The 14,667-nt window shown below is 45.8% G+C and overlaps 1 protein-coding gene across 1 annotated transcript in view; it reads left to right on the top strand.

Annotated features, from left to right (window-relative positions):
* LOC143282735 (uncharacterized) overlaps nt 1–14,667 on the top strand; it is a 46,901-nt gene that overhangs the window by 21,724 nt on the left and 10,510 nt on the right. Inside the window, exons 12-17 of the mRNA XM_076588471.1 lie at nt 1,412–1,776; nt 2,935–3,049; nt 5,150–5,306; nt 9,445–9,589; nt 10,633–10,766; nt 11,247–11,403. Coding sequence (XP_076444586.1) covers nt 1,412–1,776; nt 2,935–3,049; nt 5,150–5,306; nt 9,445–9,589; nt 10,633–10,766; nt 11,247–11,403 — 1,073 coding nt within the window. The remainder of the gene's footprint in view (nt 1–1,411; nt 1,777–2,934; nt 3,050–5,149; nt 5,307–9,444; nt 9,590–10,632; nt 10,767–11,246; nt 11,404–14,667) is intronic.

Raw genomic sequence — 14,667 nt, 5'->3', positions numbered from 1 at the left:
TTTTTGTTCTGTTTGTAACCTGTTCAGTGACTGAGTGATGGGTTGTACTGTTGTTGCAGCCGTATTCACGGTATTGCTTACAGAAATAGAAATAGCTTTCATAACTGTAGTCCACCTCAGAAAAAAAGTACAATACAATATGGTGCAATGCTATACAATACAGTACAGCACAATACAATATAACGCAACGCAGTACAGTACACTACAGTACAGTGCAGTACAATACAATACAACACAGTACAATACAATACAACACAGTACAATACAATAAAATACAATACCATAGAGTATAGTACAACACAGTACAATACAATACAACACAGTACAGTACAATAAAATACAATACCATAGAGTACAGTACAATACAGTACAGTACAATAAAATACAGTGCAATATAATACAGTGCATAGCAGAACAGTATAATACATTACAACTGAACACAATATGATACAATGTTATACAACACAATAATCACAGAACAATACAGTACAATACAGTGTGATATAATACAGCACAACAAAATACAACTGAAGTGGATTTTTCTACTGATTTTTGCCACGGACAACCCTTTTGTTGCTGTGGGTTCTTTTATGTGCGCTAAGTGCATGCTGCACACGGGACCTCGGTTTATCATCTTATCCGAAAGACTAGCGTCCAGACCACCACTCAAAGTCCGGTGGAGGGGGAGAACATATTGGTGACTGAGCCGTGATTGGAACCAGCGCACTCAGATTCTCTTGCTTCCTAGGCGGACGCGCTACCTCTAGGCTATCACTCCACATACCAGAACAGTATAATACGATACACCACAACACCACAATTGAATACAGTGTGATACAATGCAGTACAACACAATACAATGCAGTAGAATACAGAGCAATACAGTACAACACAACACAATGCAATAGAATACAGAGCAATACAGTACAACAATACAATACAGAGCAATACAGTACAACACAATACAATGCAATACAATACAGAGCAATACAGTACAACACAACACAATACAATACAATACAGAGCAATACAGTACAACACAACACAGTGCAATAGAATACAGAGCAATACAGTACAACACAATACAATGCAATACAATGCAATACAGTACAACACAATACAATGCAATACAATACAATACAATACAATGCAGAGCAATACAGTACAACACAACACAATACAATACAATACAATACAATACAATACAGAGCAATACAGTACAACACAACACAATACAATACAATGCAATACAATAAAATACAGAGCAATACAGTTAAGCACAATGCAACACAAAGCGATAGATACAATACAATACAATTCAATACAGCACGACAAAACACAACACAATACAACACACCACAATAACCAAGCACCATCCACCCCCTAACCCCCCACTCCTGACGTGTTCCAGGACTGACGGTGTGCGAGGTGGGGCTTCAGGGAGCAGGGCTCTACTCCCTGCCGGCCTTCCAGCTGACCGGTGCACTGGCCGCCTACGCCTTGCACCGCCTGCACCTGGCCGCCAGGGTCACCCGCTGCACCGCCGCCCTCTCCTCGGCCGTCCACCTCACCAAGACGGCCCTGGGGGCGCTCAGCTACCTGGGGAGGGAGGGGGAGAGGGCAGGGGCGGGGGTGGGTGCGGGTGCCAGGGGGGAGGGGGTGGTAGCGGCGGTCGTGGAGATCTCCACTGCGGATTATCTGACCCTGCTGCTGTTGGTCGGGGTGGTGGTGTGGCTGTTCGTGTACGAGACGAAGGAGGAGATCACCGTTTTGCAGGTGGGTTGGGTTGGGGTTTTTTGCTGCCCCATCATCTGCACTGTTTCATCTGCATTACTCCAACGCAGATCATTCCGAGTCCTCCTCCATTACTTCCACACCCGGGCTCTCCTGTCATAGTCCCAGTGTTGGCAGTCCGCAGGGAACCATCGATGTTAGGTCGCTAGGAGGCCTCATACCAGAGGAGACCCTGCACTATTGCTGAGTCACTTCGGCGGTGTTCAGTAGTGCCTGTTCTGATTTGACGTACTTAGGACACCGCTTACTATGCCCCCTACTGATGACAATATGATTTAGTCATGGAGCCAGACTGAGTAAGCATTGTAAAGGAGGTTACTGTTTTAATAGTAATGATATGTGATAGTCAGTCTTGTCCATCTACGACCATAGTGTAAAGGTGGTTACAGTTTTAATAGTATTGATACATGATAGTCATTACCGACTACGACCATCAGAACAGCAGAGGAGGCGACGGCTGTCCCAACTATCTGGGCTAAATTTTGATTATAGTGGAGTGTGTCTTGCCCTAGTGGCATCCCCATTCTCTCGGCCGAAGAGGTCTTTTGGGCGACAGTCAGCATTGGGGATGGTCCCCAAAGGCTAACTAGCCCCCCCACAGGATTGCTATGATTGAATTTGTATAGCGTCTCGCCATGTGAAACCGTTCTGCTCAGTTATACTGTGCGATGTCAAAACTGGCGTGGAAAACTTGCATTGGGTTAAGCAGTGAAATGTCAGCTTACCTGCATAGCCATGTGCAGACGTCCATCCTAGAACTCTTGACAGTATATTTTCCCACACATTTACACACAAAAACTTCACACACAACACTACGCTATTACAAGATAGCCTCCCTCCCCTACCTCTTCCTTGTCTTCAGTTTCTTCAGTTTTAGAGTTATGCATGCGTGTGAATGACTGGTGCGAAAGCGCTTAGATTTGTCTCTGCACAAGATTCAATGCAATATAAATACTATCATTATTATTATTATTCATCAATGCAAGCAATGGTGAGGCTAAGCACATGATTTTCAGGCAGAAAACCATGTGAAACACATCACCACTATCAGTGGTAAATCTCGGCAGTAGATTTTCAGGCACAAAACCATGTCAAACACATCACCAGTAGTGGTGGTAAAGCTTGGCGGTGGGTTTACAGGCAGGGAAGCACGTGCTGGCGCTGATGGTGTCCCTAGGGGTCAGCGGCCAGTCCTTCCTTCTGCCCCTGGGCGACTTCCTGCTTCAGGACGACCTGTCACTGGCCGACCTGGTTGGTGAGTCGTCTTCTGGTGATTGTGTTGTGTTGTGTGTTGTGTTGTGTTGTGTTGTGTTGTGTTGTGTTGTGTTGCGTTGTGTTGCATTCTGTGTTGTGTTGCGTTGTGTTGCGTTGTGTTTTGCTGCGTTGCATTGTCTTCTGTGTTGGGTTGGGTTGTGTCGTGCTGCATTGTGTTGTGTTCTGTGTTGTGTTGCGTTGTGTTGTGTTGCATTGTGCTGTGTTGTGTTCTGTGTTGGGTTGGGTTGTGTCGTGCTGCATTGTGTTGTGTTCTGTGTTGTGTTGCGTTGTGTTGTGTTGCATTGTGCTGTGTTGTGTTCTGTGTTGTGTTGCGTTGTGTTGTGTTGTACTGCGCTGTGTTGCGTTGTGTTGTGTTCAGTGTTGCGTTGTGTTGTGTTGTGTTGCGTTGCGTTGCGTTGTGTTGTGCTGCGTTGCATTGTGTTCTGTGTTGTGTTGCACTGACTTGTGTTGCGCTGTGTTGTGTTGTGTTGCACTGCGCTGTGTTGGGACCCAACTATTGGTGTGTTGCATTGTATTGTATTGTTTTGTTTTGTTTTGCGCTGCACTGTACTATACTATACTGTACTCTACTGTACTTCACTGTACTGTACTGGATTGGATTGGATTGTTTTATATTGTATTGTATTGCGTTGTGTTGTGTAGATCTCTATTGTTTTGTACTGTTTTGTACTGTATTGCAGTGTATTGTAGTGCTTTTTCTCGGGGACAACCCATTTGTTATCATGGGTTCTACATGCACTAAGGGCATGCCCCACACAGGACCTGGATTTATCGTCGTGTCTCCTCCGAAAGACTGGCACCACCACTCAAAGTGTAGAAGAGGAGGTTAAAAAAAATCTTGGTCTGTGGTGGGGGCTGTGTGTGTTAACAGGTCTGTGGTAAAGGGCTGTGTGTGTTAACAGGTCTGTGGTAGGCACTGTGTGTGTTAACAGGTCTGTGGTAGGGGTTCTGTGTGTTAACAGGTCTTTGGTAAATGGCTGTGTGTTTACAAGTCTGTGGTAAATGGCTGTGTGTTTACAGGTCTGTGGTAAAGGGCTGTGTGTGTTTACAGGTCTGTGGTAAAGGGCTGTGTGTGTTTACAGGTCTGTGGTAGGGGCTGTGTGTGTTTACAGGTCTGTGGTAAAGGGCTGTGTGTGTTAACAGGTCTGTGGTAAAGGGCTGTGTGTGTTAACAGGTCTGTGGTAGGGGCTGTGTGTGTTAACAGGTCTGTGGTAGGGGCTGTGTGTGTTTACAGGTCTGTGGTAAAGGGCTGTGTGTGTTAACAGGTCTGTGGTAAAGGGCTGTGTGTGTTAACAGGTCTGTGGTAGGGGCTGTGTGTGTTTACAGGTCTGTGGTAAAGGGCTGTGTGTGTTAACAGGTCTGTGGTAGGGGCTGTGTGTGTTTACAGGTCTGTGGTAAAGGGCTGTGTGTGTTAACAGGTCTGTGGTAGGGGCTGTGTGTGTTTACAGGTCTGTGGTAGGGGCTGTGTGTGTTTACAGGTCTGTGGTAGGGGCTGTGTGTTTACAGGTCTGTGGTAAAAGGCTGTGTGTGTTAACAGGTCTGTGGTAGGGGCTGTGTGTGTTAACAAGTCTGTGGTAAAAGGCTGTGTGTGTTAACAGGTCTGTGGTAAAAGGCTGTGTGTGTTAACAGGTCTGTGGTAGGGGCTGTGTGTGTTAACAGGTCTGTGGTAGGGGCTGTGTGTGTTAACAGGTCTGTGGTAAAGGGCTGTGTGTGTTTACAGGTCTGTGGTAAAAGGCTGTGTGTGTTTGCAGGTCTGTGGTAGGGGGTGTGTGTCTGCAGGTCTGTGGTAAAAGGCTGTGTGTGTCTGCAGGTTTGTGGTAGGGGCTGTGTGTTTGCAGGTCTGTGGTAAAAGGCTGTGTGTGTCTGCAGGTCTGTGGTAAAAGGCTGTGTGTTTGCAGGTCTGTGGTAGGGGCTGTGTGTTCTGCAGGTCTGTGGTAAAAGGCTGTGTGTTTGCAGGTCTGTGGTAAAAGGCTGAGTGTGTCTGCAGGTCTGTGGTAAAAGGCTGTGTGTGTCTGCAGGTTTGTGGTAAAAGGCTGTGTGTGTTTACAGGTCTGTGGTAAAAGGCTGTGTGTGTTTGCAGGTCTGTGGTACGGACTGGGGGGAGTGCTGATGCTGCTCTACGCCCTGCAGTACCGCCTGTCTGAGGGGCTGACGGAGGGGCTGGTGAAGGTGGCGGTGGTGATGGCGGGGGTGGGGGCACTCGTCACGACCATGCAGCCCCAGTTTCTGCCCACCCTGTGAGTGCCGGGGTGATGTGTTGATGAGATTGATTGATACAGTGCTGATGTTTTCTGATTCACGACATGTGCATGTCCAGATTCACAATGTCAGCTTGTCTAGATTCACATGTGGGAATGTGTGTCTGCATGTTTTACATTTATTTGCTTATTTTATCATCATTGTTGTCTTTTTTATTTATTTATTTATTTTATTTTTTTTTATTATTTTTTTTTTTTTTTTTTCTATGCTTATAGTTGACTTCATCAAGTTTTTGCGTCTTATAAATATTAGTAGTAGTAGTAGTAATTCTTTTTATGTATTTTTCTATTATTTATTTATTTATTTACTTATTTCTTTTTACTTTATTTTATTTTATTTTACTTTATTTTATTTTAATTATTTATTATTATTATTATTTTTTTTTTTTTTTTTTTTTTTAATTTAGAAAAAAAAAAAAAATCTCAAGGCCTGACTAAGCGCGTTGTGTTACGCTGCTGGTCAGGCATCTGCTTGGCAGATGTTGTGTAGCATATATGGATTTGTCTGATCGCAGTGACGCCTCCTTGAGCTGCTGATACTGATACTGATACTGATGCTAGATTCACAAGATCACCATGTCTACATTCAGAATATCACCATGTCTAGATTTACAACATTTCCATGTCTAAATGTACATCATCAGCATGTCTAGATCCAAAACATCACCATGTCTACATTTACAACATGGGCATGCCTAAATGTACATCAGCATGTCTAGATTTCCAACATCCGCATACCTAGATTCACAGCATCTGCATTTTTGGATTTACAACATTGGCATGTCTAGGTTTACACCGTCAGCATTTCAGATTTACAACATCAGCATGTCTAGATTTACACCGTCAGCATTTCAGATTTACAACATCAGCATGTCTAGATTTACAACACTGGCATGTCTGGGTTTACAATGGCATGTCCAGGTTTGCATCAGCATTCTAGATTTAGAACATCAGCATGTATAGATTTACAGCTCACCATGTCTAGATTTACAACATCAGCATGTCTAGATTTACATCGTCACCCTGTCTAGATTTACAACATCACCCTGTCTAGATTTACATCAGCATGTCAACATTTACAACTTCGACAAGTCTGGATTTTCATTGTCGCCACATCTAGATTTACAACATAACCATGTGTAGATTTACAACATCAGCATGTCTAGATTTACATCAGCATGTCAACATTTACAACTTCGACAAGTCTGGATTTTCATTATCGCCACATCTAGATTTACAACATAACCATGTGTAGATTTACAGCATCAACATGTCTAGATTTACATCACCATGTCCAGAACATATTATCAACATCAGTCTGCCAAGATTTACAACAACAGCATGCCTACATTTAGAAACTTACCAAGCAAGTGTAACACCCCAGGGTAGTCCAGTCTTGTACCCATCTGTACCGTCTGATGGTTATATAAATGCCCATCGGCCACACTGGGCAAGCTTTGTTCACTGACTGGGACAGTTAGACACTGTGTGAATGAACTGATTGTCACTGTGGATTTCAGGCATGATGAGCAGCTTGCATCGCGGACTGACATAAGATCACAGCTGGGCCAACAGCAAAGTGAGAGCTGTATGATCAGTGGTTCTCCATTGCAATGGAAAATCATTTACAGCTTTATCTTTTGTGAAGGACTATTGACTCTCAAACTAGGAGGCAAGACTGCACTGGCTCTTAGTGCTGCAGCCTTGAGGAGAGGAGGGAGGGGGGGGTCATGGAGGGGGGAGTGGGGGGGGTAGTTGGACTTTGGGAGCCACCCTCAACGCCGCCGACTGTCCTAAAAAATAAAAAAAAAGAACCCTCTTGACCGAGAGAGTGGGGATGAACGTAAGTAACTTATGCAAGACACTCTTTCACCATGATCAAATTCTAGCCCCAGATAGTCGGGACAGCAGTCGCTTCCTGTGTTGTTCTGATGGTCACGGTCGGACATGGCTGACTGTCACACACATTGATGGGTGTAATAGCTGAATGGTTAAAACGGACATTCAATCTGAGGGTACGGGGTTCGAATCTTGGTGACAGGGCGTGGTGGGTAAAGGGTAGAAAATTTTCCGTCAACATGTGCAGACATGCTAGTGCCAGAACTCACTTTGTGTGTATGCACACGCTGAAGATCAAATACACATGTTAAATATCCTGTAATCCATGTCAGCGTTTGGTGGGTTATAGAAACAAGAACATACCCAGCATGCACCCCACTGAAAACTGGAGTATGGCTGCGTACATGGCAGGGTAAATAAACAAAGCGGTCAAACATGTAAAATGTTACATGTCTGTCTGAGTGCGTGTGTGTGTACATGCCTGAAATCTGATTGAATGACACAGGAAACAAATGATGAGTGCCCAGTGGCAGCCGTTAGTCGACTCTACCCAGGTAGGCAGGCAGCCTGTTGTGCAAATGACCCCGTGTTTGTGAAGCGCTTAGAGCTTGGTCTCCGACCGAGGATAGGCGCTGTATAAGTATCCATATCAACCAGTCAAAAACACTGGGGGGTGCTGAGGATAGGCGCTATGGAAGTATCCATATCAATCAATCAAAAACAGTGTAGGGTGCCAAGGATAGGCGCTATATAAGTATCCATATCAATCAATCAAAAACAGTGTGGGGTGCCGAGGATAGGCGCTATAGAAGTATCCATATCAATCAATCAAAAACAGTGTGGGGTGTCAAGGATAGGCGCTATAGAAGTATCCATATCAATCAATCAAAAACAGTGTGGGGTGTCAAGGATAGGCGCTATAGAAGTATCCATATCAATCAATCAAAAACAGTGTGTGGTGCCAAGGATAGGCGCTATAGAAGTATCCATATCAATCAATCAAAAACAGTGTGTGGTGCCAAGGATAGGCGCTATATAAGTATCCATATCAATCAATCAAAAACAGTGTGTGGTGCCAAGGATAGGCGCTATATAAGTATCCATATCAATCAATCAAAAACAGTGTGTGGTGCCAAGGATAGGCGCTATATAAGTATCCATATCAATCAATCAAAAACAGTGTGTGGTGCCAAGGATAGGCACTATATAAGTATCCATATCAATCAATCAAAAACAGTGTGTGGTGCCAAGGATAGGCGCTATAGAAGTATCCATATCAATCAATCAAAAACAGTGTGGGGTGCCAAGGATAGGCGCTATATAAGTATCCATATCAATCAATCAAAAACAGTGTGGGGTGCCGAGGATAGGCGCTATAGAAGTATCCATATCAATCAATCAAAAACAGTGTGGGGTGCCAAGGATAGGCACTATATAAGTATCCATATCAATCAATCAAAAACAGTGTGGGGTGCTGAGGATAGGCGCTGTATAAGTATCCATATCAATCAATCAAAAACACTGGGGTGTGCCGAGGATAGGCGCTATATAAGTATCCATATCAATCAATCAAAAACAGTGTGGGGTGCCGAGGATAGGCGCTATATAAGTATCCATATCAATCAATCAAAAACAGTGTGGGGTGCCAAGGATAGGCGCTATATAAGTATCCATATCAATCAATCAAAAACAGTGTGGGGTGCTGAGGATAGGCACTGTATAAGTGTCCGTATCAGTCAATCAAAACCACTGTGGGGTGCCAAGGATAGGCGCTGTATAAGTATCCATATCAATCGATCGAAAACCAATGTGTGTTGCCAAGGATAGGCGCTATATAAGTATCTATATCAATCGATCAAAAACCACTGTGGGGTGCCAAGGATAGGCGCTATATAAGTATCCATATCAATCAGTCAAAAACAGTGTGGGGTGCCGAGGATAGGCGCTATATAAGTATCCATATCAATCAGTCAAAAACAGTGTGGGGTGCCGAGGATAGGCGCTGTATAAGTATCCATATCAGTCGATCAAAACCACTGTGGGGTGCCAAGGATAGGCGCTGTATAAGTATCCATATCAGTTGATGGAAAACCACTGTGGGGTGCCAAGGATAGGCGCTGTATAAGTATCCATATCAATCAATCAAAAACAGTGTGTTGCCAAGGATAGGCGCTGTATAAGTATCCATATCAATCTATCGAAAACCAGTGTGTGTTGCCAAGGATAGGCGCTGTATAAGTATCCATATCAGTCGATGGAAAACCACGGTGTGTTGCAGGCAGGCGGCGTGGCAGTGGGGCGAGGTGCTCAGCGTACTGCTGGTGGCGGCCCTCCTGGCCACGGGGGTGGAGATGAGCCTGGCCAAGGTCCTGCTGACGTCCCTCCTGCTGGGGGTGGCGCCTGGCGTCCACGCCACCCTGATGGTGAGTGTGGGGGTGTTGGGGGCAGGGTTGGGGGCCTGGGGGGTGGGGGGGGGGGTGTAGTAGGTGTGTGTGTGTATGTGTGTGTGTGTGTGTGTACGTGTGTGTGTGTGTGTGTGTGACTGTGTGGCTTTGTACATGTGTGTGTCCTTGTGTGGGTGTATGTGTGTAGGGGTATGGGTTTGTGTGTGTGTGTGTGTGTGTGTGTGTGTGTGTGTCTGTGTGAAAACAGTCTTTTTCGTCAAAAGTGGATATTTTTTGTTTGTTTCTTTCTTTTGTTTGTCTGTTTGTTTTTGTTTTTTGTTTTTGTTTTTTTTTTACTCAAGAAATAAACATTTTGGAGTATGTCTGCCGACATGGTGGGGATAAAAAAACAAAAAAACAAAAAACAAACCAACAGTCATACATGTGAAAGCCCGCTCATGTATACAAGAGAATACGAGTGATCTGCAGCCCAGCCTTTGAAGGAAGAAGAAGAACGCTTTGGTGAGCGGTGTATGTTTGACAGATGTACGAGGACATAGCGACGGTGATGCATTTCGTCCTTGTCTCAGTGCTGCCCTGCCTGCTGCTGGCTCTTCTGCTGATCATGGCCAAGGTGGAGGAGATGACAGAGGTCCTGTCAATGTCGTCAGTGTTGGCAGATTCATGGGGGGCTGTTGTTAGAGGGGCGTGGTGGCGGTCTCCACTCTGGGAGGGATGCTCACTCAGTCTGGCTCCGCGACTAAGCCATTATTGTCGTTAGTAGGGGGCTTAGTAGGTGGTGTCCTAAGTACGTTAAAACAGAACAGGCACCACTGAACACCACCGAAGTGACTCAGCAGCAGTGCAGGGTCTCCTCTGGTGTGTGGCCTCCTGGCGACCTAACATCAATGGTTCCCTGTGGACTGCCGAAGCTGGAACTGCGATGGACGAACCTGGGTGTGGCCGTGTATGGGGGAATCTAAATGAGCGGCGTGGGAGTAATGCCATTGAAACGGTGCAGATGTTGGGACAGCAAAAAAAAAAAAAAAAGAACACTTTGGTGAGCGGTGTATGTTTGACAGATGTACGAGGACATACCGACGGTGATGCATTTCGTCCTGGTCTCGGTGCTGTCCTGCCTGCTGCTGGCTCTTCTGCTGATCGTGGCCAAGGTGGAGGAGATGACGGAGGCTGTGGAAAAGGTCATCAGAGTCGGGTGAGATTTTTTTTGTGTGTGTGTGAAAGGAGGAAGGCGGCTGAATGATGTTAAGACGCTCATCTGCACAATGCAAAACAATACAACACAGTATAACACAGCACAGCACAACACAACAAACAGTACAACACAGCACAGCACAGCACAGCACAGCACAGCACAGCACAGCACAATACCACACCACACCATACCACAGCACAACACAGCACAGCACCGCACCGCACCGCACCACACAACGCAGCACAGCACAGCACAGCACAGCACAACACAATGCAGCACAGCACAGCATGGCACAGCACAACACAACACAGCACAATGCAATGCAAAACAGTACGACACAACACAACACAACACAACGCAACACAACACAGCACAGCACAGCAAAACACAACACAGCAAAACACAGTACACAAACGACCAGTTATGTGTTTCACAGGGTGTGTGTGTGTGTGTGTGTGTGTGTGTGTGTGTCACACACAGAGCGGTGACGGTGCTAGCGGTGCTGTTGGCGGTGGTGGTGGTGGACGTGATCAACTTTGAGTACCTGGAAACCGTGTGGGACTACCCGGCCTGGACCTTGCTGCTGGGGGCCTCAGCCATCGTCAGCATCTCTCTTAAGGCCCTGGCACTGAAACTGGTGAGTGGGGTTCGTGTCTGTAGTCATGAATGCATAGTGAGGGGGCGTGTGTGTAGCGTTTGTATTTGTATTTGTAGTTCTTTTTATCACAACAGATTTCTCTGTGTGAAATTCGGGCTGCTCTCCCCATGGAGAGTGTGTCGCTACACTACAGCGCCACCCATTTTTTTGCAGTTTTTTCCTGCATGCAGTTTTATTTGTTTTTTTTCTATCGAAGTGGATTTTTCTACAGAATTTTGCCAGGAACAAACCTTTTCTTGCCGTGGGTTCTTTTACATGCACTAAGTTCATGCTGCACACGGGACCTCGGTTTATCGTCTCATCCGAATGACAAGCGTCCACACCACCACTCAAGGTCTAGTGGAGGGGGAGAAAATATTGGCAGCTGAACCGTGATTCGAACCAGCGCACTCAGATTTTCTCGCTTCCTAGGCGGATGCGTTACCTCTAGGCCATCACTCCACTTGAGTGATGGAAACATGGTGAGGGGGCGTGTGTGTAGTGATGGAAACATGGTGAGGGGGCGTGTGTGTAGTGATGGAAACATGGTGAGGGTGCGTGTGTGTAGTGATGGAAACATGGTGAGGGGGCGTGTGTGTAGTGATGGAAACATGGTGAGGGGGCGTGTGTGTAGTGATGGAAAGATGGAAACATGGTGAGGGTGTGTGTGTGTAGTGATGGAAACATGGTGAGGGGGTGTGTGTGTAGTGATGGAAAGATGGAAACATGGTGAGGGTGTGTGTGTGTAGTGATGGAAACATGGTGAGGGTGTGTGTGTGTAGTGATGGAAAGATGGAAACATGGTGAGGGTGTGTGTGTGTAGTGATGGAAAGATGGAAACATGGTGAGGGTGTGTGTGTGTAGTGATGGAAACATGGTGAGGGTGTGTGTGTGTAGTGATGGAAACATGGTGAGGGGGCGTGTGTGTAGTGATGGAAACATAGTGAGGGTGTGTGTGTGTAGTGATGGAAACATGGTGGGGGGTGTGTGTAGTGATGGAAAGATTGAAACATGGTGAGGGGGCGTGTGTGTAGTGATGGAAACATGGTGAGGGGGCGTGTGTGTAGTGATGGAAACATGGTGGGGGGGGGGGGGGTGTAGTGATGGAAAGATTGAAACATGGTGAGGGTGCGTGTGTGTAGTGATGGAAAGATGGTGAGGGTGTGTGTGTGTAGTGATGGAAACATAGTGAGGGTGTGTGTGTGTAGTGATGGAAACATGGTGAGGTTGTGTGTGTGTGTAGTGATGGAAAGATGGTGAGGGGGCATGTGTGTAGTGATGGAAAGATGGTGAGGGTGTGTGTGTGTAGTGATGGAAACATGGTGAGGGGGTGTGTGTGTAGTGATGGAAACATGGTGAGGGGACGTGTGTGAAGTGATGGAAACATGGTGAGGGGACGTGTGTGTAGTGATGGAAACATGGTGAGGGGGTGTGTGTGTAGTGATGGAAAGATGGAAACATGGTGAGGGGGCGTGTGTGTAGTGATGGAAAGATGGTGAGGGCGTGTGTGTGTAGTGATGGAAACATGGTGAGGGTGTGTGTGTGTAGTGATGGAAACATGGTGAGGGGGTGTGTGTGTAGTGATGGAAACATGGTGAGGGGGTGTGTGTGTGTAGTGATGGAAACATGGTGAGGGTGTGTGTGTGTGTAGTGATGGAAACATGGTGAGGGGGTGTGTGTGTAGTGATGGAAAGATGGAAACATGGTGAGGGGGCGTGTGTGTAGTGATGGAAAGATGGAAACATAGTGAGGGTGTGTGTGTGTAGTGATGGAAACATAGTGAGGGTGTGTGTGTGTAGTGATGGAAACATGGTGAGGGTGTGTGTGTGTGTAGTGATGGAAAGATGGAAACATGGTGAGGGGGCGTGTGTGTAGTGATGGAAAGATGGAAACATGGTGAGGGGGCGTGTGTGTAGTGATGGAAATATGGTGAGGGTGTGTGTGTGTGTAGTGATGGAAACATGGTGAGGGTGTGTGTGTGTAGTGATGGAAACATGGTGAGGGGGCGTGTGTGTTTAGTGATGGAAACATGGTGAGGGGGCGTGTGTGTGTGGTGATGGAAACATGGTGAGGGGGCGTGTGTGTAGTGATGGAAACATGGTGAGGGTGTGTGTGTAGTGATGGAAACATAGTGAGGGTGTGTGTGTGTAGTGATGGAAACATGGTGGGGGGGGGTGTAGTGATGGAAAGATTGAAACATGGTGAGGGGGCGTGTGTGTAGTGATGGAAACATGGTGAGGGCTCTTGTCTGTAGCCATGGAAATTGGTGAGGGCTTTTGGTTGAAATCCTGACTATAGTGATGAAAACTGATTAAGGCTCTCTTTTTTTTGTGTCAGATACTGAATTTATCGATGGATGTTTGTATTTCAGTACACAGTTTGCTTGATACTCCCAGACACGCACACACATGCACAGACACAGACACACGTACACACACACACACACACACACACACTCACACACTTACACACACAAACACACACACTCACACAAACACACACACACACGCATACACACACACACACACACACACACATAATATATACATGCAAAGAAGTCCAGTATACCGACAGGTATACGTACAATAGTGTATACTGTTCGGATGGACATGCCACAGCAAAAAAACTAATTACTGATTGAAGATGGGAGTTTTAAAGGTCAGATTTTTTTTTTTTTTTTTTTTTTTTTTTTTTTTTTTAAGGAAAAAAAAAAAGAAAGGTGAGGGATTAGGGAGCGTCCTGTTGACGGGCGCAATAGCCGAGTGGTTAAAGCGTTGGACTTTCAGTCTGAGGGTCCCATGTTTGAACCTTGGTAACGGCACCAGGTGGGCAAAGGACGGAGATTTTTTCTGATCTCCCAGGTCAACATACATGCTGACCTGCTTGTGCCTGAACCCCCTTTGTGTGTTTATGCATGCGGAAGATCAAATCCACATGTTAAAGATCCTGTAGTCCATGTCAGTGTTTGGTGAGTTGTTGAAACAAGAACATACCCAGCATGCACAAGCCAGAAAATGGAGTATGGCTGCCTACATGATGGGATAAAAGCGGTCATACAGGTAAAAGCCCACTTGTGTGCACACGAGTGAGCATGGGAGTTGCAGCCCATGAACAACAAGAGAGGCAAGGCCTTCAAGACTTACTTGTGATAAATTAAGTCCCCTAGCATTAATTACAGAGTAATTTCCCTTCTTTACTATCTGCACCAAAACGTTTGCAAAATAAATAAAAATTCCATGCTTAGCAAAAGAAGTTCCTGTTTGA

Source organism: Babylonia areolata, chromosome 6 (genome assembly GCF_041734735.1).
Source record: "Babylonia areolata isolate BAREFJ2019XMU chromosome 6, ASM4173473v1, whole genome shotgun sequence".
In the NCBI taxonomy this organism is placed as follows: domain Eukaryota; kingdom Metazoa; phylum Mollusca; class Gastropoda; order Neogastropoda; family Buccinidae; genus Babylonia; species Babylonia areolata.
This window is presented reverse-complemented; position numbering and strand designations above follow the sequence as displayed.